The sequence below is a fragment of the Passer domesticus genome, chromosome 27 (genome assembly GCF_036417665.1).
Source record: "Passer domesticus isolate bPasDom1 chromosome 27, bPasDom1.hap1, whole genome shotgun sequence".
NCBI classification, from domain to species: Eukaryota; Metazoa; Chordata; class Aves; order Passeriformes; family Passeridae; genus Passer; species Passer domesticus.
The window spans coordinates 2,779,418-2,800,037 of record NC_087500.1 but is presented as its reverse complement, the minus strand read 5'-3'; the positions used below and the strand labels follow the sequence as shown (position 1 = coordinate 2,800,037).

General features: G+C 45.9%; 2 protein-coding genes across 2 annotated transcripts in view; one reads left to right on the top strand and one right to left on the bottom strand.

Annotated features, from left to right (window-relative positions):
- Nucleotides 1-690: 690 nt before the first annotated feature.
- Nucleotides 691-2,771, top strand: DAD1 (defender against cell death 1). The gene is made up of 3 exons (XM_064400108.1): nucleotides 691-936; nucleotides 1,840-1,989; nucleotides 2,590-2,771. Exons 1-2 carry the CDS (start codon nucleotides 693-695, stop codon nucleotides 1,968-1,970), a joined length of 375 nt encoding a protein of 124 aa, XP_064256178.1. The 5' UTR covers nucleotides 691-692; the 3' UTR covers nucleotides 1,971-1,989; nucleotides 2,590-2,771.
- A 5,769-nt stretch (nucleotides 2,772-8,540) lies between these two features.
- The window catches only part of LOC135286566 (M1-specific T cell receptor alpha chain-like), a 210,553-nt gene continuing 198,473 nt past the window's right edge, over nucleotides 8,541-20,620 (bottom strand). The window contains exons 5-8 of the mRNA XM_064399631.1: nucleotides 13,828-14,094; nucleotides 12,542-12,589; nucleotides 9,943-10,052; nucleotides 8,541-9,485 (exon numbers count right to left, since the gene is read on the bottom strand). Coding sequence (XP_064255701.1) covers nucleotides 9,480-9,485; nucleotides 9,943-10,052; nucleotides 12,542-12,589; nucleotides 13,828-14,094 — 431 coding nt within the window. The 3' untranslated portion in view covers nucleotides 8,541-9,479. The remainder of the gene's footprint in view (nucleotides 9,486-9,942; nucleotides 10,053-12,541; nucleotides 12,590-13,827; nucleotides 14,095-20,620) is intronic.

Here is a 20,620-nt window from a genome sequence, read left to right as displayed (position 1 = left end):
GATTTAAATAGAATATGGAGAAAAGTTCTGCTTTGGTTCATTGAAAAGTCGTTCCCCCTTCAGAAACCAAAAAGCAGCAGAGCTGGATTGCTCTCAGCTGTTTTGCTCAGTTAGGCTCCATGAGGTTGACACCATGAGCGTTTCTGAGGGGAAAAAAAAAAAAAAAAGGGAAAGCAGTGGTTTGCCTTTCCAAGTAGGGTGACACAGGTCTGTTATCCACAACCTTTGTGGTAGATTCTGGATACTCTTTCAGCCAGGAGCCCCCCTGGACACTCCTTGGGCCAGAACCCTTGGACACTTTTTGGGTCACAAACCCTGGACACTCCTTCAGTCAGGAACCCCCTGGACACTGCTTCAGCCACAAACCCCCGGGCATTTCTTCAGCCAAAACCCTCAGACCCTCTTTCGGCCACAAACCCCCGGACATTACTTTAGTCAGGAATCCCCGACACTCCCTCAGCCGAGCCCCCTCAGGCAAGGCCCCGCCCTCAGCCGCAGCGCCGGGCTCTGATTGGCTTTTGGCAGGAACAACTCTCTAATCTGCCCAGCAACAGCCAGCTCTGCGCTCTTATTGGCTCTTGACAAGCACAGGGGTGCGGACTCCGCGGACCCATCAGCGCATGCGCAGTGTCCCCTATCGCTCACCGCCACGTCAGTGCGCGCCCGCGCGGTGCGGGAGGGCGGCGCGGCGCATGCGCGGTGCGGCGGCGGCGGCGGCGGCGGCCATGGCGGGCTCGGTGCGGGCCGTGGCGCGGCGCTTCCTGTCCGAGTACGGCGGCGGCACCGCCGGGCGCCTCAAGGCGCTGGACGCCTTCCTGCTCTACGTGCTGCTCACGGGCGCGCTGCAGTTCGGATACTGCCTGGGCGTCGGCACCTTCCCCTTCAACTCCTTCCTCAGCGGCTTCATCTCGGCCGTCGGCAGCTTCATCCTGGGCGGTCAGTGCCGGCCCCTCACGGCCGTGCCGCGGGTCGGGCGCACCCTGAGCCGCCGGGAGGGGCGGGGAGCCTTGGGGATCAGCACTCCCAGCCCTTTCCTGAGCTCTCTGTTCCTCTCCCCTGCTCTGCAGCTGCGGGGCCGGCCCGGAGCTTTGTCCCCCGGCTGTCCTCGCAGCTCGCTGGGACCGAGAGTGCCGCAGGGACACGGTGCTGCTCCCCAGAATACCCCAGAGCCGCCCTGTTTCTGCCAGCCCTCCTCATGGCTGTGAGAGCTGGGGGTGATCAGGGGAGGAGGAGGTTGCAGTGAGACCTGAGAGCCTCTTCCAGGGGTAAAGGGGCTCCAAAACAGCTGGATTTTGGACAAGAGCTGGAGTGGCAGGGCAAGGGGGAATGGCTTCCCACTGCCAAGGTGCAGGGATGGGTGGGATATTGGGCAGGAATTGTTCCCTGTGAGGGTGGGGAGGCCTGGCCCAGGGTGCCCAGACTGCTGTAGTTCCTGGAAGTGAGTTTAGATGGGGCTTGGAGCACCCTGGGATAGTGGAAGGTGTCCCTGGGATTGGAATGAGATCTCTAAGGTCCCTTCCAGCCCAAATCATTCTGTGTTTCCAACACCCCCAACAGAGGAATAGCCACACTTCTGTGTGAGTCCAGTCCTGCTCTGAGCCTGTTCCCCCCAGGGCTCTGGGCACCCTGTGCTGTGTGTGCTGCTGTGGGAGCACTGACTCCATGGCAGCCACATCCAAATTCCCTGGCAGTGTCCTGCTCCTCTCTAGAAACAATGGAGTAACTTCGCCCTGGGGGGACAGTGACCCATCCTGGGCTGGGCTGCCCCAGGAAGACTTTGCTTTCCTCCCTGACTTCCTCCTGTGCTCACTGATGGCTCGTTGTCTCTGTGCTGTGCAGTTTGCCTCCGGATCCAGATCAACCCCCAGAACAAGGGCGAGTTCCAGGGCATTTCCCCAGAGAGGGCCTTCGCTGATTTCCTCTTTGCCAACACCATTCTCCACCTCGTCGTCATCAACTTCGTTGGCTGAGCCTGGGAGAGGCTGACAGGTACTGATCTGTGGGGTCACTGAAGGGGCAACCCCAGGACTGATCTGTGGGGTCACTGAAGGGGCAACCCCAGGACTGATCTGTGGGGTCACTAAAGGGACAACCCCAGGACTGAACTGTGGGGTCACTAAAGGGGCAACCCAGGGCTGCAGTGCTTTTGGGGAGAACTAGAATGAGAATAAATACAGGAGCCCTGAGCTCCTCCTGGCCAAGCACAGCTGAGCTGTTGTCCTCTGGGTTGGCACAGAGTGAGGATTTATGGCTTTCTGGTTTTGAGCCTGCCTTTTTTGGCTTTTATAATTAAAGAGACTAGGGCTAGTACAGAAACCAACGCACATTCCTCTCTTAGGAGAGAGATTCCCCATTCTTTACAGGAAGAGCTTTGGGAGCTCCAAGTCCTGGGCTCTGTGAGGCTGAGGCATGGCTGGGTTCAGGTCTGGAGTTTCTTTGCAGCTGGGGACAGGGACACTTGGGTGTTGGGGAGTGGGGACATGCCCTGCTGTTACTCTTGCAAGGTGCCACAGGGTCACTGGGGCTTGGGGGAGCTCTGTCCCCTCTGCTCTGCAGTAACATTGCTGATGTTGCCTGCTCTCTTTCCAGGTCTTGAACTGCTCCTGATGGCAAAGCCTGGCATGGGGAGGTGCCCAGCACACTCTCACCTTCCCTGGTGGAGGAAGGGGACACAGGGCTCGAGATTTCCCCCTCTCAGAGTGTCCTGTGGAGGGGTCTGCAGCCTCACTGTGTAACTGTGATCCTTTCCATCAATAAAACCCTTTATGACACTGCAGCCTTTTCCATACTGGAGACAAATACACAGCTTCTCCTGCATCCATGTTCCCTCTCAGACTCCCTGGTTTTACCTCTCCTTGGTTTTACCTCTCTCCTTTCCTTTCTACCCAGCAGGCTTTTTTTCCTGTGCCCCACTTTTGGAGGGAAGCAGGAAACAAGTGATCATGGAAACTTAGTTGTCATCCACCCTTTTCATCTCCCTCTTTCCTGCCTTTTTGATCTCCCAGAGTCTGTTGCTAACGTGTCCCCGGGCTTGAAAGCTGTGGAACATTTCAGCTGAGGCTGTGGTTAGTGGTCACACAGGGAGGAAAGTGTCCTCCAGCACATTCTCAGGTGTACCAGTTCCTACAGAGCCTCCCACATCCCTCAGAGACACAGGGGCCACAGCTGGGAGTCCCAGCTGGACTTTGAGGCTCACTGAGGCCTGTGGGTGATCTGTGGTGTCAGTGTGCTGCACTCTGACGTGTGACAAACACAGGGATGGTGGCATGGACCTCGGAGTGCCACTGGAGCTGCTCTGGGGGCAGGGAGGAGCTGCCCCCTCAGAGTCACAGAATCAGGGCTGGAGGATTGTACAGTCCAGCCATGCACCAGCACTGCCACTGTAACCAAACCTCAGCACCCAGCACCAGATCCTGGCACCTCCTGAGAACCCACTATGGTAAAATCAGGTGACCTCAGCTCTGAGCATGATTGGCATCTGACTCCAAGGCTTTAGAACACTGAACACTCACTTTATTAAAACTTATATTTTATTACACTATAGTATAACTATACTACATCATACTTACTTCTGACTAACTTACTCAAAACTTGTGACTGTCCCCCAAGAGTCCCAACACACACACGTGGATCCAATTGGTCAATGAACCAAAACACCATCACCACAATCCAGTCAAGCCATCACCTTGGGTAAGCAATCTCCAGAACACATTCCACATGAGGACAACAGGAGCAGCAAATGAGATAAGAATTGGTTTTTCTTTCTCTGAGGTTCCTCACTGTAATTCCCAGGAAATATCCTTGGGAAGTTGTGCCTTGCTTTTCTCTGGGAAGAGAAATGCAGCCACACCCCAGGGGTGATGGCTCCACTGCCTCCCTGGGCAGCCCTTCCAAGGCCTGACCACCCTGGTCTGATCTGAATCTCTCCTGTCTCAGCTCAGTTCCATTCCCAGGTCCCCTCACTGCAGGCACAGCACAAGAGACCGACCCCAGCTCACTACAGGTGTGATGTGAGCCCCTCTGAGCCACCTCTTCTCCATGCTGAACAACCCCAGCTCCCTCAGCCATGCCCCAGAAGAGAAATACTTTCTAGTCCTTTTGTGAGCCTTTTTGCTGTTCACCGGACACACTCCAGCCCCTCAAAGTCCTTTTTAAAGTGAGGGGTCCAGAACTGAAAGCAGCACTTGAGCTGCAGCCTCACCAGCACGAGTGCACGGGTGATCCCTGCCCTGCTCTCGGCACCAGCCCGGCTGCTGTTGGCCTCCTTGGCCACTTGGGCACACTGTTGGCTCGCAGCTGGAGCCAGCACTGCCACGTCCCTTCTGCTGAACACTGAGCCACTCCTCCCCAGCCTGGAGCTGTCGGGGCTCCTGTGACCCCAGGGCAGGAGCAGCACTTGAACCTCATGCCCTGGAACTTTGTCCACTGATGGAGTCTGTCCAGGCCTCTCTGGAACCTTCATGAGGTTCTGTGTTCACGCTGGTCTGCTTCGTTCTTGTCTGGTTTTCTCTGCAGCTGAAGCACTGGGGAGGTAAAACCTTGAGAGCCTTGGTACTCCATGGCATGGAAATGTTTGTGTGCTGCACTGAGGAGATGGAACTTTGGGTCTCTGATGGCTTCAGAACCTCTCATAATTCTATTTTGGCTTCTCTTTATCACCTTTTTAACATTTCCAGCTGTGCTGCAGTCATTAAACCTGTAAAAGCCTGAAACCTGGGGCTCCCAAATCTCTTGCCTGACACGGCCTGTGAGGGGTCAGGGTTTTCACTGTCCTGGCTGATGGGTCAGGGTCGAAGGATGAGATGGCCACAATACACAGAGTATCAGCATGCAGCATCAGAAAGCTTCAGCCCATACAGGTAACAGCACAGCACTTCAGAAGGCTTCAAGCATTGACCCTTCTTGTTCTTTAGCCCAGCCTTTTATCCCCTCCTGTGTAGGAATGTGTCCCCTGTGGATGGAGTGACCAAATTATCCTTTGTCTCCTTAAAAAGGAAAAAAGCTCAGAAGTTTCTCTCCTCAATTGGGTAAAAAGACACCTCATAGGACCTTGGGGACTTCACCTCAAAGTTAAGGATACCCAATTAGACAGAAGCCAAAAAGTCCCACCTAAGCAATTCACTAGAAAAAGAAGAGAAAAAAAATTAACTAATTGCTTTTGTGAAGTAATTTAGCAGGAGCAAGAGCCTCTTGCTTGGGTTTTCTCTGTAAAGAGCTTTGCTATTTTGCCTTTTATTAAAACTTTTCTGTTTCCAACACTACCTCAGAAGTACCACTGAAAAATAGAAAAGCTAAAACCTGAGGTGTCACCCCCGCCATGCTTTACAATGCATTTCTGCCCTCCTTTCCCTGCCCACTCTATTCATAGCTCAATCCTTCCTGCTGCACCCAAAACAGCTCCCCAAGTGCAGGCTGTGGTGAGGGGAGGACACCTCAACCTCATTCCACTTTGGCTTGTGGTCTAACGTCTGCTGTTCTTTTCCACAGCCTCTCCCCTCCCTGCCACGTGCCTCCCCCATCCCCTTTGTGCTGCACTTTCCAGAGGAAGTGGTTTTTGTGGTGGGTTGCAGACGGGCACCAGTGGTGACCCAGATCTCGACTGTGGCGTCATGGAACTTGTGCTGTGGCCTCTTCCTGCCCCAGCTGGGCCACCAGCCCCTTCGCACCTCCTGCCCTGCCGGGTTATTTCCTGGCTTTGCTTTGCTCTGTGGTTTTTGTAGCTCGAAATAAACAACAAAATGCAGGGGGGCTCGTTGTGGTGGTGGGAGATTGGCAGCCTGATATCTGAAAGTGGCTTTTGTGAAAAACACCAATCGCTTGTTTTTAAAATTTTAAAAGTTTTACAATAATAAAATGGTTATAAAAATAGCAATATAATTAGAGTAATAAAAATTGGGACAATTAAAATTAGGACAATACAAGACAATAAAAACAAAGAGTTACAGACAGTCTGGGTACCTCTTTCTGGGCAAAATAAGCCCAAAAAAGGACCTCCGTTAACAGAGGATTAACCCTTAAAAACAATAGCCTGTTGCATATTCATACACCTCATACATTATGCATAAATTCCATTCAAACAAAGGATTCTGTCTGGTCAGTGTCAACTTCTTCCTCTGAATCTTATGGTTCTTCAGGGCTGAGGAGGCAGGAAGAAGTTAGTTTCTTCTGATAATGGAGCAATAAGTTATTTTTCTCTGAAAGATTTAGGTGTCCTGTGGCTTCTATCTGGTGTGAGTCCTCTTTTTAAAAAAAGTATCTTACATAGCATAGTTTCTATTTTAACATTATGTTATAACCTAAAACTATATTTAACACACTACTTAAGAAAATTAATACAGCATAACTTTCTAACATAACACATATAATATTAATTTTCATATTTGGGAAAAGCCAATCATAAAATACACATTTTTCACATCTTTGAAACAGACCTTGCAAATTCAGGGCTTTGCAGGTCACATGCTAGGAGCCATTTTAGTCAGAACATTTAACTCATCTCCCAGTTGGCAAATCCTCTCCCTGTCCCAGTTTAACCTGGAAGAGGAAGGACTCAGGTGTGGAAACAGAAGCAGCACAGTCCTTAACTCTTGCCCTTTCATATGGGAGTGAGTTTGAAGTGCAACATAAAAAAAAATTTACTATGGTTATTAATTTTAAAAAGTGATGCTAAAGGTAAATGACTATGGAAAGTTTTCTTTCACATCCCTGAAAGTTTCTGGGATGAGGTTAATTGGTTGGAAGTCTGTGAAATGCAATGACTTATGACTTGTTATATAATTCAAATATGGTTTAGGCAGCTTCTGCAGGCTGTTTCCCAGTGGTATGGCAGATTTCATCATGAGTGGGATGTAGGCTCCTGGAATCCAGCACTTCCTCCAGCTGGAGAGATGAGAATGATGCTTGTGCCAAGGGAGAGACAAGAACAAATCGCTGAACATCCGTACTGTAAAATAATCAGGGCAGTCACAGGGAAGGTTTAAAGTTGTTCTGTGTCAGGAGGGGTCAGCAGCTCTGTCCCCCTGTGCCAGGTCACCCCCTCAGGGACCTGCAGGACCAAGGCAGGAGCCAGGGAGGCTCTGCTGTGCTGCTCAGCAGAGTGGGGTCAGATCCTGGCATGGCCCTCCCACAGAGAGCCCCAGGGCTTCTGGCTAGAAGTGTTTGAATGGTGACCCTCTCCAAAAGCAGCTCCTTGTGCAGGCTGTGCCAGCTGGGTGAGGGACAGCCACCCCCATTGTCCAGAGAGGCTTTTCCTGCCACCCTGGGGGCTGCTGGAGGTGCAGGCAAGGTTCAAGCTTTGCAGGGACACTTCTCATTTCTCCCCCACAGAGGAACCTCTGGTGATGCCTTAGTGGGGAAGAGGTTTTACAGTGACTTCTGTGAGCCAGAGAGAAGTTTGAGAAGAGAATCCATGCTTACTCCTGAAAGAATTTCCTACCAAGCTCATTGATGTAGAAACCAAGAAAAAAAGGAGAAATAAGAGAAACCTGAACTGCCTGTTCCAATGAGCATTTTGTTTGTTTCTGGTGACCAATGAATAAAGTGTAAACTTATGAGCTTTGTAAGAATGTATAAAAAGCATGCAGGCTATAATAAAAACAGTTTGAAACCTTCTGAAAATGGAGTGTGTTGCTTTGTATTGTCTCTGTCTGAACTACTGACACTTAAGGATTTTAGCTTTTATATTTTTCATCTATTTGCAATCCTGCAATTCTTTCCTGTATAACTCTAAACTCCACACACAGTGTGAGCTGCTGCTTTCCCTTTCTGGGCAGACACAACAACTCCTCTCTGGGCCTGGGAATCCAGGACACCTCACTGCCTTGGGCCCTGAGAGATGTGAACAAAAGTTTTGAGTTGTGGGGAGCAAACTGGGGTAAATGACTTCATTACCTGAAGCTGTAATTGGAAGATTAACTCCCAATATGCAAATGGACCAAACTTAGAAAAATATAAAAATCCATGGCCCATGGTCCATTTTTGGGTGTAGTCCCTGGGGAGGCTTTGTCTGCCCAAAATGTACCCTTTGAAGGCCCTTCAATATTTATTTTTATTCCCTTGATTTTGTCTGGCCTCTGTTTTTAGGTGGTCCCAAAAGGCATCAGAAGATGTTGGAGAAATTGATGTCACAAAAGGAGAACATTGCCCTTCCAGACTAGCCAGGGACAGACAGACCCTGGAGGCAAAGGGAGCCCATTGGTGCCATCTCTGCAGAGCAGGTGCCCTGTGCTGCTGTCACACCAGGAGTGGGGGACAGCACACCTCAGGGTCCTGGACCCCACAGCAGCACCAATCTGCCTCCAGGGGCCTGTGGCCAGCCCCTGAGTGTGGCCAAGCCATGTTTTTGTTGTCTCCAGCCAGCCCAGCCTGCCCTTGGGGCAGAGGGGTGCCCCTGCTCTTGTCCCCACTGTCCTCACAGAGATGTCCTGCAGAAGGGCTTTGTTCCCACCCTCCCTGGTGAACCCCTTCCCTCCTGCACCCCAAAACTCAGCTGGAAGGGCGAAGCAATGCCTCAAACAACAAATAAAAAAAAGACAAACAAGTTTCTCATTTTTTGTAAAATTTTTTTATAACAGCCTAAAGAAATGCAAGACATCTCGTGGTGCCAGTACAGTTCATGAATTAGCAGCATGCAGGTGCCACAGGCAAGCACAGTTCCAAGGTGGGCACACGTGGACAGGTAAATATTTCAGTACATTTTTATGCAACTGGTACAAAAAGAACTTGGGAGATCTCACGTTGTTAGAAGTAAACAAAAAGAACAAAAATGGTTTGTACTTTTACTAAACACAAAGCCAAATCTTAAACTGGTTTAAATTAAGAAGGTGTTATGGTCAGATAGACTTAAAAAAATAGTATTTTTCTTTTCTTTTTTTTCTGTGACATTGAAGTGACAATTTCACTGAATTTGGGACTTCTGGGAGAACTGCATCTCACCCTTTAGGGAAAAAACGGGATATCTGGCTCTGATCTAGGAAAAGGTGGCAGGACAGTGCATCCTGAGCCAGTCTCCCTTTGCTTTTCAAAGTGTTTCATTTGCACCTGAAAAGGTTTCTGGGGGTGCATCCTAAGAGATATGAATAGCCTAAAGCTACCAAAATAGGAAAAATTCCCATTCAGATGATATTTAGCTCGCAGTTCTTAACACACAGCACTGCTCCAGGCAGAAGTCAACATTTTACATTTACATTTTACATTTACAACTTGGCAATGTATAATTAGAACAAAGTGTGCTTCATGCAAAAGAGGCACTGTGTGCTGAATGACCCAGACATCTGGAGGACAGAACACTGGAAATGTTTCATTTTGAGTGGTTTTATAGCAATGCAAATAAAGCAATTCAGAATATAATGGCTGGGGTGGTATATAGGAGCAGCAAGGGATGTCCTTGCACAAGGGATATCCCTGAGCTCCCTCTTGCTCACGATGCTCTCTCAAAGCAGATGGGTTTGGCACTTCAGGACTGCTCCACCTGGTTACTCTCAGTCCTGTGACAAAAACAAAGGTGTGTTCAATCAATATTTGGGTTACAGCAGCACAATTGTAGAGCTGGAGTGTCCAGGCAAGAGAAAGAGAAGCAGACACTGGGAAAATCTGATATATTAGGATTTATATTAAAGTCACTAACAATCAAACTTTCCCAGTGGAGACAGGTGAGGGGAGAAATCTGATGGATGAATGCAGGCAAGGGAAGGGATGGATGTACAAATAAAAGGGACAAATGTCATGAAAGGAAAATAATTTCTTATGGACCAAGAAGAGCACTTGAGGGGTGGGTGAAAATGGAATGGCCAGAGGAATGGAGGGATTTTACTGCTGGCAGACACAAGAAGTCTGGATAGACTGGATAGATTTTAGCTGCACAAACAGCTGTTCCAGAGAGAAGGAGCATTCAGAGCTGAAGAACCAATCCAGATGTTTTCTGAACCCCCCAAGCATCCTCACCTCTTTTTTCTTCCACATAAGCACTGTCATCAGCACATTAAAAATGATTCCTTTCATTAAAATGATTTTGAGGCCCAGCTGTGACAAGGACAGGGTGTTCAAGTGTTGATCTGGAAAAAACCAGAAAATGAAGAGTTAAAAGAGCACTAAGACATCCTCAGTCAGACTTAAAAGCTCTTTTTAACAAAGTTGCTCCATTGTGTCATGGAGTCAGCTGGTAGGGCAGGAAACGAGATGGGGTTTAGGACTCAGAGACTTTAATTTCTTCCAATCAATAACCACTTAATTATCCAGTGTGCCAGTCTTCCACCTAACTGGTTTTAAATACTGTGCACTGTGAACCCAGGATGCTGGAGGCAGCTCTCCTTCCTCTCTCTAAATTGTTTTGAAGATGGGCAGGGTGAAAGCAATTTTGATTTTAATAATAGAATACAATTTTATTTGAATTTTATATTAATCTGAACTTACAAAACCATTAGTATTTGAAAATATGTTGATCTTTAGTGGAGAAGGAGGGAGCTGTCAGCAAAAACTCACTGTAAGTTTAATATTGAGAACCCTTCAGAGAGCTGAAAGGCTGATTGTGTTTACTGCTGAGCATTTTCCTGAAATGATGTTTTGGAAAGATTTGCAAGAGCACAGCTGCTCTGTGAGCAGGGCAGGCACAGGCTCTGCTCTCTGAAGTGGCCGAGCAGCAGATCCCTGCCCTGACCCCTCCCCAGGGAGCTGGGGCAGAGTGGCTGAGGTGCAGCCCTCTCACCTTTGGGTCAGGAACGGGGTGAGGCAACACCCAGAGTCCAGGTCTCATCAGAAGGCTGAATCTGAGTTTATTAGAAACCCCTTCTTTTATACATTCTTCATTAGAAACCCTTTCTTGTATATATTCTTCATTAGAAACCCATTATTTTATATATTCTTTATTAAAAACCCCTTATTTTATACATTGTTCATTAGAAACCTACTATTTTACACATTCGTCATTAGAAACCCTTTATTTTATACATTCTTCTTTAGAAACCCTTTTTTATACAGTATTCTGATACAGGTGGACCTGACTGGTCATTTAATCAACACCACTGGCTAATTAAGGAGACACCCTTTGGTAAACATCTTATGAGAAAACAACTCTTCACAACACCAGCTGCAAGATTGTTTTAATTCTTTCTCTTAACCTTCTCAAAAGTCCCCAGAACAATTCCTGGGAAAGTTTATCAGGCTTCTCTCTGACTGAACTGTGAGCATCCACACACCCCAGCTTCAGTGACCCCTGAGCACAGAAACCACTGCTAACTGTGGTTCCACTCGGTGTTTGTGCACCCAAAATAACCCAATGCTCAAGGCTGAAATGCAGCAGTGCTGACTCATAGCAGTACCTGGAGCCACTCTGGGCTGAGCAGCAGAGTGATATTTTTCTCAAGATTTTAAACTTTTAGCAGCAGCAGCAGCTCTGTGGTGATTCAGAGCAAGAACACTGCACAAAATTATCAGCCTGGATCAGCAAGGCTGCATGTACACCACGACTTTCAGCCTTGATGTTTAAAGCCTGTGGGGGCCTTTTTGGGGAAATTTTCTGTCTTTTTGCTGCTTCAGAAAGATTCTGCAATCAGGGAAAACCAGCAAAAATCTGGGAAGATGTGGATGTGACAGTGTGCTCAGATAGAGAGAAAGCTAGGTAAGCTCTTCCAGAATCAGCCTGGGAAGCTTTAGGGAGCTGGGGATAAACAAGGATAGTCAGATATTAAACAATCTGCAGGTAGTGTTTTTAACAATCTGTTTTGCTGTTTTCCTCATGTAGTTGTTTACAAATGGGTGTCTTGTTAACTAGCCAATCATGTGAAATGTATTTATTGGTTTCTCTGGGTTTGGATTGAAGGCACTTGAGATGGCAGTCCATGTTCAGACTGAGGTGTTTATTATTTCTTATCAGTAAAACAGTCTCACAACTGTGAGTTCAGCTTTTCATTAGAAGGCACAAAGTGGCCAACAATCTCTTGTTACAAGGTCTTTTAAGACTAAACTATCCAATTAAGAACTGACACTTAGATTGTTTTCTCTTTTAACCCAATAACTGATCCCACAGAGCCCACAATGCAGACTTCTGTGCCCAATTACAAAATGCCACCCAAACCCATGAAGAAGAAGGAAGAGGAAGCATGAAGAAGAAACCCAGGACGACACCCTGTGTCCTCCATCTTGCTTCCATCCACAACATACTAAAAATCCCAAAACCTAAATTTCTCACCAAGTGACACACCTACACTACTCTCTACAATCTATTTCACACTTTAGTGGATTCTGGTCTATCTTGAAGTTTAGGAAACTTTCTCCATGAATGAGGATCAAAGTCAGAGCTCCCCTGGGGGTCAGGGCACCCCAGAGCAGACAGAGAAATATTCCCTGTGCCCTGGGTTTCCACAGTATCGATTAAATGACCCATCAGGTCCACCTGTAACAAACTGAGCTATAAAAGAGAACAGGATCAAATAAATGGAGCTTTTGCTTTCTGATACAACTCTGTGTCATCTCTGACTCAATGGTGACAGGAATTCATTCACATTAGTCAGGGCAAACGTTTCTCCTCAAATGCTGTGTTACATACCTGTCCTGAAGTGTAGGGACAGCCCTGTGACACAGACAGCACTGGCACCTGCAGAGAGTGACAATAAATGTGATTAATAACAAAAATGTACTTCTTCAGAGGTCTATAAAGATATCTCTGCTTAGGAGGAGTAAATTAGGATTTCTGGCCAACAAACCTTCCCATAAACTTTATTTTCTCCTTTTTTTAGGACAAGCATAAAACATGATCTAATTAAACTTCAGTGTCCCTTTGGACAAAGGAATTTCAAACTTTCTATCCCCCCACAATGTGTTCTGCTATGACTGTACCAGTCTGCTGACCCTTAATCCTGTTTCCACCAAGGAGGAAGGAGGGAAAATAAAAAAAAGGAGAGACACTAAACAAAGGAGAGACAATAAACAAAACCATCAAAGAAGTTTTTTCCATTCAAAAGAGAGGGGGAAATGTGAGAAATGGATTGATAGGGAATTCTCCAAGCCTGGCAGAAGGCTCACACAGTGAGCATCTGTGTGCAAACCTGGAGAGAAGAAATGCTGACTTAGAAATGCCATGGAATGGGACAGACATTGCTGAGAGAGAAATGGAACTAGAAACAAGTTTCAAAAGATAGTTTTATAAATAAGATTAGATATTTTGGAGAAACAGAATTATGAAAGATGTATTGTAGTAGGACCCACAAGGGGTAATTTTACATTATGTGCTTTATGGCATTTACAGCATGGTGTGGCTAAAGCTGATAGGCCAAGAAATGCTTATAATGTTTCCCTTTTCCAGGCTGAACAATCCCAATTCAGCCTTGAGAGAATTAAGTAATACTGTTTCTTGGGAGAAGGAACTATTGCTTGCCAGAGGCTTAGAGTGTGGGAAATGAATTTATAGAAAATTCTCAAAACAAGTTTCAAAAGGTGGCCTTAAAAATAAAACTAGATACTTTACAGAATTAGAGCTATGAAAGACATATTGTAGTAAGACCCACAAGGGGTAGTTTTAGATGATTGGCTGTAAGGCATGTACAGCATGGTGTGACAAATGCTGATGGGCCAGAAACACTTATTGTAATTAGGAAATAATTAGCTTCTGATTGTGATGGTGTGATTTATAACATCTGTATTGTCTCACCCTTCCCATGAGACTGAAAATGGAATAAAAGCTTTTAAAACACCTCTCAGTTACCCCATTACTGGGTCAGAAAAGGGATTAATCTGACAAGAAAACAGAGGCAAGGAGGCAACATTCCTCTGTCCCGTGGGACCACCGTGGAGCTGCAGCTCCAAGCCTGCTCCCAGCCCCAGCAATGCCATTACCACTCTCAGGGTCCTCTCCTTGCAGCTCTCCAAAGCCCTCGTGGCTGGCGGCACAGTGCAGCTCGTCCCTCCTGGCCCAGAAGGTGGACAGGTAGCTGGACTCCTCCTCGCTGCTCCCAGCAGCTGCCACCCCCACCACAGCAGAGGTGTGCTGCTCAGCAGAGCTCAGAGTCAGCTTCTCGGGGGAGTAATCGGTGATAAGGCACATTTCCAGACCCTGGGCATCTTTGGAGGTCAGCCTGTAGACTGAGGGAGATGGAGTCACTTCTGCAAAGTGGAGAAAAGAAGATTTAGGTCAGATTACACATCCATAGTTCCTGCTGTCTTACATACAGCCACCTGGAAATGCACACTGGGATATTCCACACATATCAAAACGCAACCTGTGGTTACATTTTTTGTGTGTTTAGCTTTATAAAATTCTCCTCTAAGCACACATTTCATCTGGTTCTATGAGAAGGTGAATTCCTAAATCCTTATTCATGGCTCACAGTAAAATGTTCCAGACACTGCAGTATTCATCATGCTCTCATGATGAATAAATGAAATGTTTCAGACATTCTGTAGATACAATGCAGGTTTGGGGCTCTCAGCAGCCCTGTGGCTGCATTTTCCACTGGCCATCACAGACTTCAATAACAGCTTCAGCTCACATTTATAAACTGATGCAGTGTTACTGTGTAGGATTGGGAGTTGAGTTTAATCTTTGCTTTCTCCCTGTTCACACACCTCACTGATAAATATTATAGAAACACAGAAGACATCTTAGCTCCCAGATGAAGAAATTTTCATTTCTTCCCATGGGAAAAATGACTCAAAATCTTCTTTATCACTGAAATAAACATTCTTAACCTATTCTGCTCCCAGCTGTTGCCACCTCAGAGAAACAGCCATATTTCCCTATTAGTATCTCAGAAAAAAAACTAAATCCACAAAGCCCAAGGGTTCATTCTCTGGCCCATCTCCTGAATTGTAATTCCTCCATTCCAGCTTTGCCCTGGCTTTGACGAACCTGATAAAACTCTTTGTAAACCCTGCAGAAATACAGCCTGATGTCTGCTGAGACTCCCTCAGCTCCTCTACTCCCAGCTGGTGTTTTGGAAATGATGATTGTTTGTTAGGGAGAGGAAGGCAGGAGCTGGCAAAAAGCTTGATGATAAATCCCTGCATAAAATACAGATGAGGCAGGGCAGATCACTGCCATGGGGCACATGGAAATAAAAGAGAAGAGGAGGAATTTGTCAAGCTGCTCTCTTCTCTCTCATCACCAGTACTGTGCTTTCTGAAGAGATAAATATCTACCTCACACCAAATTAGGGTGTTTTTCTCCTTTTCAATCTGTGCAGTGCTTTGATCTTGAACACATAAAACAATAAAGTCTGTTTTTCACAGGAAGCTTCAGCAGCTCTGCAAAATATTAGTTTCCTGTTCTTACTCAGAGTGGTGGCTGCCTCAGTTCTGGTGCTGCACTTCAGTTCCTGTAAGTTCCTCGGTTTGTTTGCCCATGAAGGCTTGAAATCATTTTGGTAAAAAAAATCTACTTTAACCACAGCCCTGTGACCTGTTATTCTGGCTTGATGTGCTGCCTGTGCTGGAGGTGCTGTACATTTATCACCTCTATTTACAGGAAAGAGTAAATAATTAGGTAAATAATAAAATAATAGAAGTAAATACTGATGCTCTGAGCTTTCCATGCTGCTCAATTTCATCTTTACTGAAGGATGTCTTCCAGGTGGAGGAGCAGGAGCTGTTGAAATGCAATTCCTGCCCAATCTACAGAGACAGCCAAGGCTGTTTTCAGGGGAGCTGAACCCTGTTCCAACATCACACTGAGACCTGGGCCCTTTCTTTCCCCCCCCCAAACAAGCTGTAGTAGAAATCCTGAACTGCTTTAATTCCCAGCTGCTATCATGCAGAAAATGATAAAATTCTCAATTCCTTCCAAAGCAAACTATCTGCATCTCTGGTCAGACTGGGACTGGTGTGAATTTTTGGTGCTCTGATCACTCCTCAGCCCGGGCCATGATATTTCACAGCTGGAGTCAAGCTGGAGCCCACCCCAGGAGCACCTGGACCCCCTCCTGCCCACCCACACAGGCCAATCTTTCCCCCAGAGGAGCAACTCCAGAGGATTAAAAAGCGCTTTATGATGTCTCCTGTCTGTCCTCCAGTTCCAAAAGGTCTGCCAGAGGTCCTCTGTGAAATCTGTCACACTGTAGGAATGCTGAGGATAGCCCAGCTGCCAGGTGAAGAAATTTTAATTCCTTTCCATGGGGAAAGTCTAGAAAGGGCCTCAAAAATCTTCTTTCTCACTGAAATAAATGTTCTTTAATAAATGTTCTTTATCTGTGCTGCTCCCAGCTGAGGTGGCTACAGCAAGCCCAGATGAACACATTTAGGACTGGAGCCCTTCCTAGACTCTGTCTAGAGACACTCAGGCAGCAGAAGCAGCCCTAGTCCAGCATCAGCCCCTGTCATCCAAAGGGCAGAGAACTCTGAGGAGACATTCAGTGTTTGCAAATATCAATATGCTGCTTCACTGACAGAGTTCAGGCATCATTCTGGTCTCCTTCCAAAAAATGTGTTTGTTTTTCTGTAATTAGACTTGGGGAAGTCAAATCACCAAAACTTTCTCACAAAGCTTTTAAGAGGAAGATTTCTGACTGAACCAAAAGTCACAGTGCATTAATAAAGGAAGATACACAGCATGTGAGGAGAAATCAAATGCTCAATGGAATAAACAGTTCTCTAGTACCAAACCAGGACAAATCCTGGGATTTTAGCTTGTGTTCATGTTCAAAAAAAATTGAGATTATTTTTTTCTGAATTTTTTCTTACTGGGAAGCCATACCCTGTTTGTGTTCATGTACCTACTCGGGCACCATCTAAACCTCAGGAGAACATTGCTATGATGTCCTCTGCTGCTCTTTTCAACAATGCTAAGAAAATATTTTGGGGGTCAGAAGGAGCAATTCTGCTTCTCTAATCCACTCTCTGACAGGTGACTGACATGGATTAACCCAGCTGTGTGACAATTTCAAACCAAAAACACTTCACGTGGCTGCTCATGAACCTCCTGAGAACCTCTGTCATTTTCACAAAATGCTTTTCCATTATTTTCTTGCAAAATCAGACTGGTTTTCAATTGCCAGCTCATGTTTTCTATTCTATATAGCAGAAATTGTGTTTCCAGGGGAAAAATAAAAATCTTAGAATCATGCAACGGTTATGGATTTTAAAATAGAAAGATCAGGACATATTCCCTTAGGCTAAGACTTGGAAAATCCAGTCTCTAGGGCTTAGTCAGAAGAAGCTCCAGTGATCCAACCATGGCTATGAAAGCTGTGTGGGCATCACCAGCTGCTGTGGGGCAGTGCCACAGCACAGCCAAGCCCTGCTGGCACTCCAAGGCAGCACCTCAGACTGGCTTCTGCCAAGGGAAGCTGCAAGGAAATTGGAATATTCTTCCATGAAATCCCTGGCCCATCTGATGCCATGATGATTTTTTTTGCCTTTTATGTATACCTTTTATGTATTCTCAGTACTCTTACATTTGTAACTCTTTAAACCTCGTATCTTAGCATAGTCCTGGAATTCTGTTAGGCCAGGAGAACAAACATCCTGAAGGCCTCACAGCTGGAAAACCCTGCACTATCTTGGGAAAACAAGGTTCTGTCCAGAACACATTCTGTAAACTGAGATCAAGCTCATCTGGGGGGAATACATCAGAATAGGGAAATGTCACACCATTCACTTAAGCTTCTCATTAGGAATCTTTGTAAAATATGCTAATTTGCAAGGTCTATAAAATTGTATACACAATCTACTGTGTGTGTGCATTTCAGAGTATTCCATCTCGGTGAATTGTTGCACCTAAGAATCCTTATTAACTACTGAGATAAAAACCCTTTTATCCCTTAATTGTGTCTGACTCTTAATTCAAGGACCAGAGCAAAAGCCATCACATCTACCCAATAAACAAATTATTTACTATTCCTGGTGTTAATATGGAACAGAAAGCTCAAACTTACTTGGGGTAACAACAAGCTGGGTCCCAGCTCCAAATGTGGGTTTGCTGTATCCCTGGTTGGCACACTGGTGCCAGCCTCTACAGAAATGTGGGCAGGTCTCTGCCATGCATCCTGGCAGCCCAGAGCAGGGGCTGACTTCAGGGAGCCATCATGAAACATGCTGACTTTACACACTATCAAAGTTCCAAATAAATCTGCTAGAAAATTATCAGGATCAGAAACACATGGATCGAATTGAAAAACTGATCATTCATTCACTGGTTACAGTTGTGTGGTGTTATAGATTTTGGGTCAATATAAAGCATGATCTGCTTTTCCACCTGTAACATCACCTAAAATCCCAGATCACTGAGCCTTGCATCTGGGGCCCCAACCTTTCAGCCCAGCTTTTCTCCTCAGTATTTACTACCTTCGGATAAAGCCCTTTTCTGACCCAGAGATGGGGTAACTGAGAGGTGTTTTAAAAATTTCTATTCTGTTTTCAGTCTCATGTGAAGGGTGAGACAATACAGATGTTCTAATTCACACCATCACAATCAGAAGCCAACTATTTCCTAATTTCAATGCACTATAAGTGTTTCTTGGCCTATTTTGCCACCCCATGCTGTAAATGCCTTAAATCCCATCATCTAAATTTACCCCTTGTGGGTGTTATTACAGCCGTCCTGCAATGACCAGGGACAACTTCAACTAGGATTGCTCAGAGCCCCATCCAGCCTGACCTGGAATGTGTCCATGAATGGGGCATGAACCACCTCTCTGGGCAACCTGTGCTGGTGTTTCACCACTCTCATAGTAAAAAAAAATTCTCCTTTAACTCCAGTTTGAATCTATCCTCTTTTAGTTTAAAACCACTACTCTCTGTCCTGTCACTACAGGTTATTTTTGAGACTTATTCTCCATATTTCTTATACGTCTGTGAATACTTTTAAGTACTGAAAGGCTGAAACAAGGTCTCTCTGGAGCTTTGTCCAGGCTAGACCACCCCATCCATCTCAGCCTGTCCCACAGGAGAGCTGCTCCATCCCTCTGAGGGATTTTGTGGCATTCCTGTTAACCACTCCAGCAGGTCCTTGTCTTTCCTGGCACCCCAGAGGTGGGCACAGCTCTGCAGTGGGGTCTCCCCAGGGCAGAGCAGAGCAGGGAGGGACAATCAACCCCTCAGTCTCCTGGGCAATGCTGCTGGGGATGCAGCCCAGGATGGATTTGGCTTTCTGGGCTCTGTGTGCACATCCCTGGCTCTTGGCCAGCAGTGGCAATATTATAAACATCCTTCCTTCTCAATGCATTTCCACCTGACTTGTGCAATCCCATGGCTTTTCTTGAGGCCAATGGAAGTGGCCTGGATAGATCCTTTAGGAGGGAACAAATCCACCTGATTCTCTTTGCAGCAGAGCAGAACCAGCTCTGTCTTGGCTGATCCCAGGAGGGCAACCAGAGGAGGAGCCCTGGGAGCCTGAGCCAGCTTGGACAGCTGCCCTGAGCTAATGCCACTGCTTGAGGTGGGCTACAGTGCCCTGACAGCTGCCATTCCCCAGATCTTGGTGTGTGTTAACAAATTGAAAATTAGTAAAAACATCTCGGTAAATGTACCTGGCAAAACCAGAAGTCTCGTCCCAGATCCAAATGTGAGTTTGTAATTACTTCCAGAGCTACACAATAGCACAGGCCTCTACAATATCCAGAGCAGCACTGAATGGAGCCTTCAGCAATTAAATACTCCACCAGAAGAAATCCTGTTTATCTCTATGAACACACAGATCCAATTACCTGGGACTTTTCCACCTACTGACTTTCTTTTCTTGTGGTATTTTGCATTTTGCACTCCCAAATGCTCTCTCCTTAATATTCCCCTCAATCACGTTTGTCCCACTGTTTCCAGAAAGCCACCTGCACCACAGCTTCTATTTTCCATCTTATTCCTCATTTATTTACTCTGCCAGTCAAATTCCTCTTTCAAAAATTCATTTATTTACTATTACTGCAGTAAATCAGTCCCTAGGGAGTGATGGTGCAGTGAAACCTCCATCATCCCATTCTCTTGGATTTACCACCTGAATTAGTCCAGAGTGATTCCAACAAAGTTGCCATTTAGTTTCTGAGTAGAAAGCTCTTTTTGGTGTGCAGTTTCACTGGGGCAGGGAGATCATTGCTCATTCTGCCACTGAACCCTGAGGTTTCAGGATGTGTCAGGAACGTTCCTCCAGTGGGACCAGAGCAAGATCTGGAGCAGCTGCACACAGACATGGTAAATAATGGTAAATCTGTGGTAAATTTACCAGAATGGTAAATCTGGAGACACCTACATGAACTCAGAGCTCTGATTCATAGCTCCTTTAGCTTGCTGATGGCTCCACATAAACCTGATATTCTCATTTCTCTCAGATGTTTTTGAAGAGGGTCAGGGGGGTCATTTAAAATAAAATTATTTTCCTCAGAGGTTCCAACAACAACATAGGGAAAGAATTCCTTCTGGAATTCTTTCCCTATGTTGTTGTTTTTTAACTTTCAGAATAAAATAATGTTGAAATTATCTTAAGAATCACTACTATTTTAAGAAACAAAACCATTACTTTTCACTCAATTTAGATATTAAACAATCCTAAATATATTTTTAAGAAATTTGGAAAATTTGATACATTTACAACAAATATAAATATCTTGGCAATTGTTACTTTCCCTTTTACAAAGGGTTTCAAACAAGAAATGTAGGATTTTTTTTTATTTTTTTTGCCATACATTTATGGCAGCAACAGTTAAAG

Bases quoted from the DNA above. Each gene is read 5' to 3' on its own strand.
- DAD1 (XM_064400108.1), top strand. From the start codon at position 693: ATGCGCGGTGCGGCGGCGGCGGCGGCGGCGGCCATGGCGGGCTCGGTG. The intron at 937-1,839 runs GTCAGTGCCGGC...TGTGCTGTGCAG, and splicing joins CGGCAGCTTCATCCTGGGCG to TTTGCCTCCGGATCCAGATC.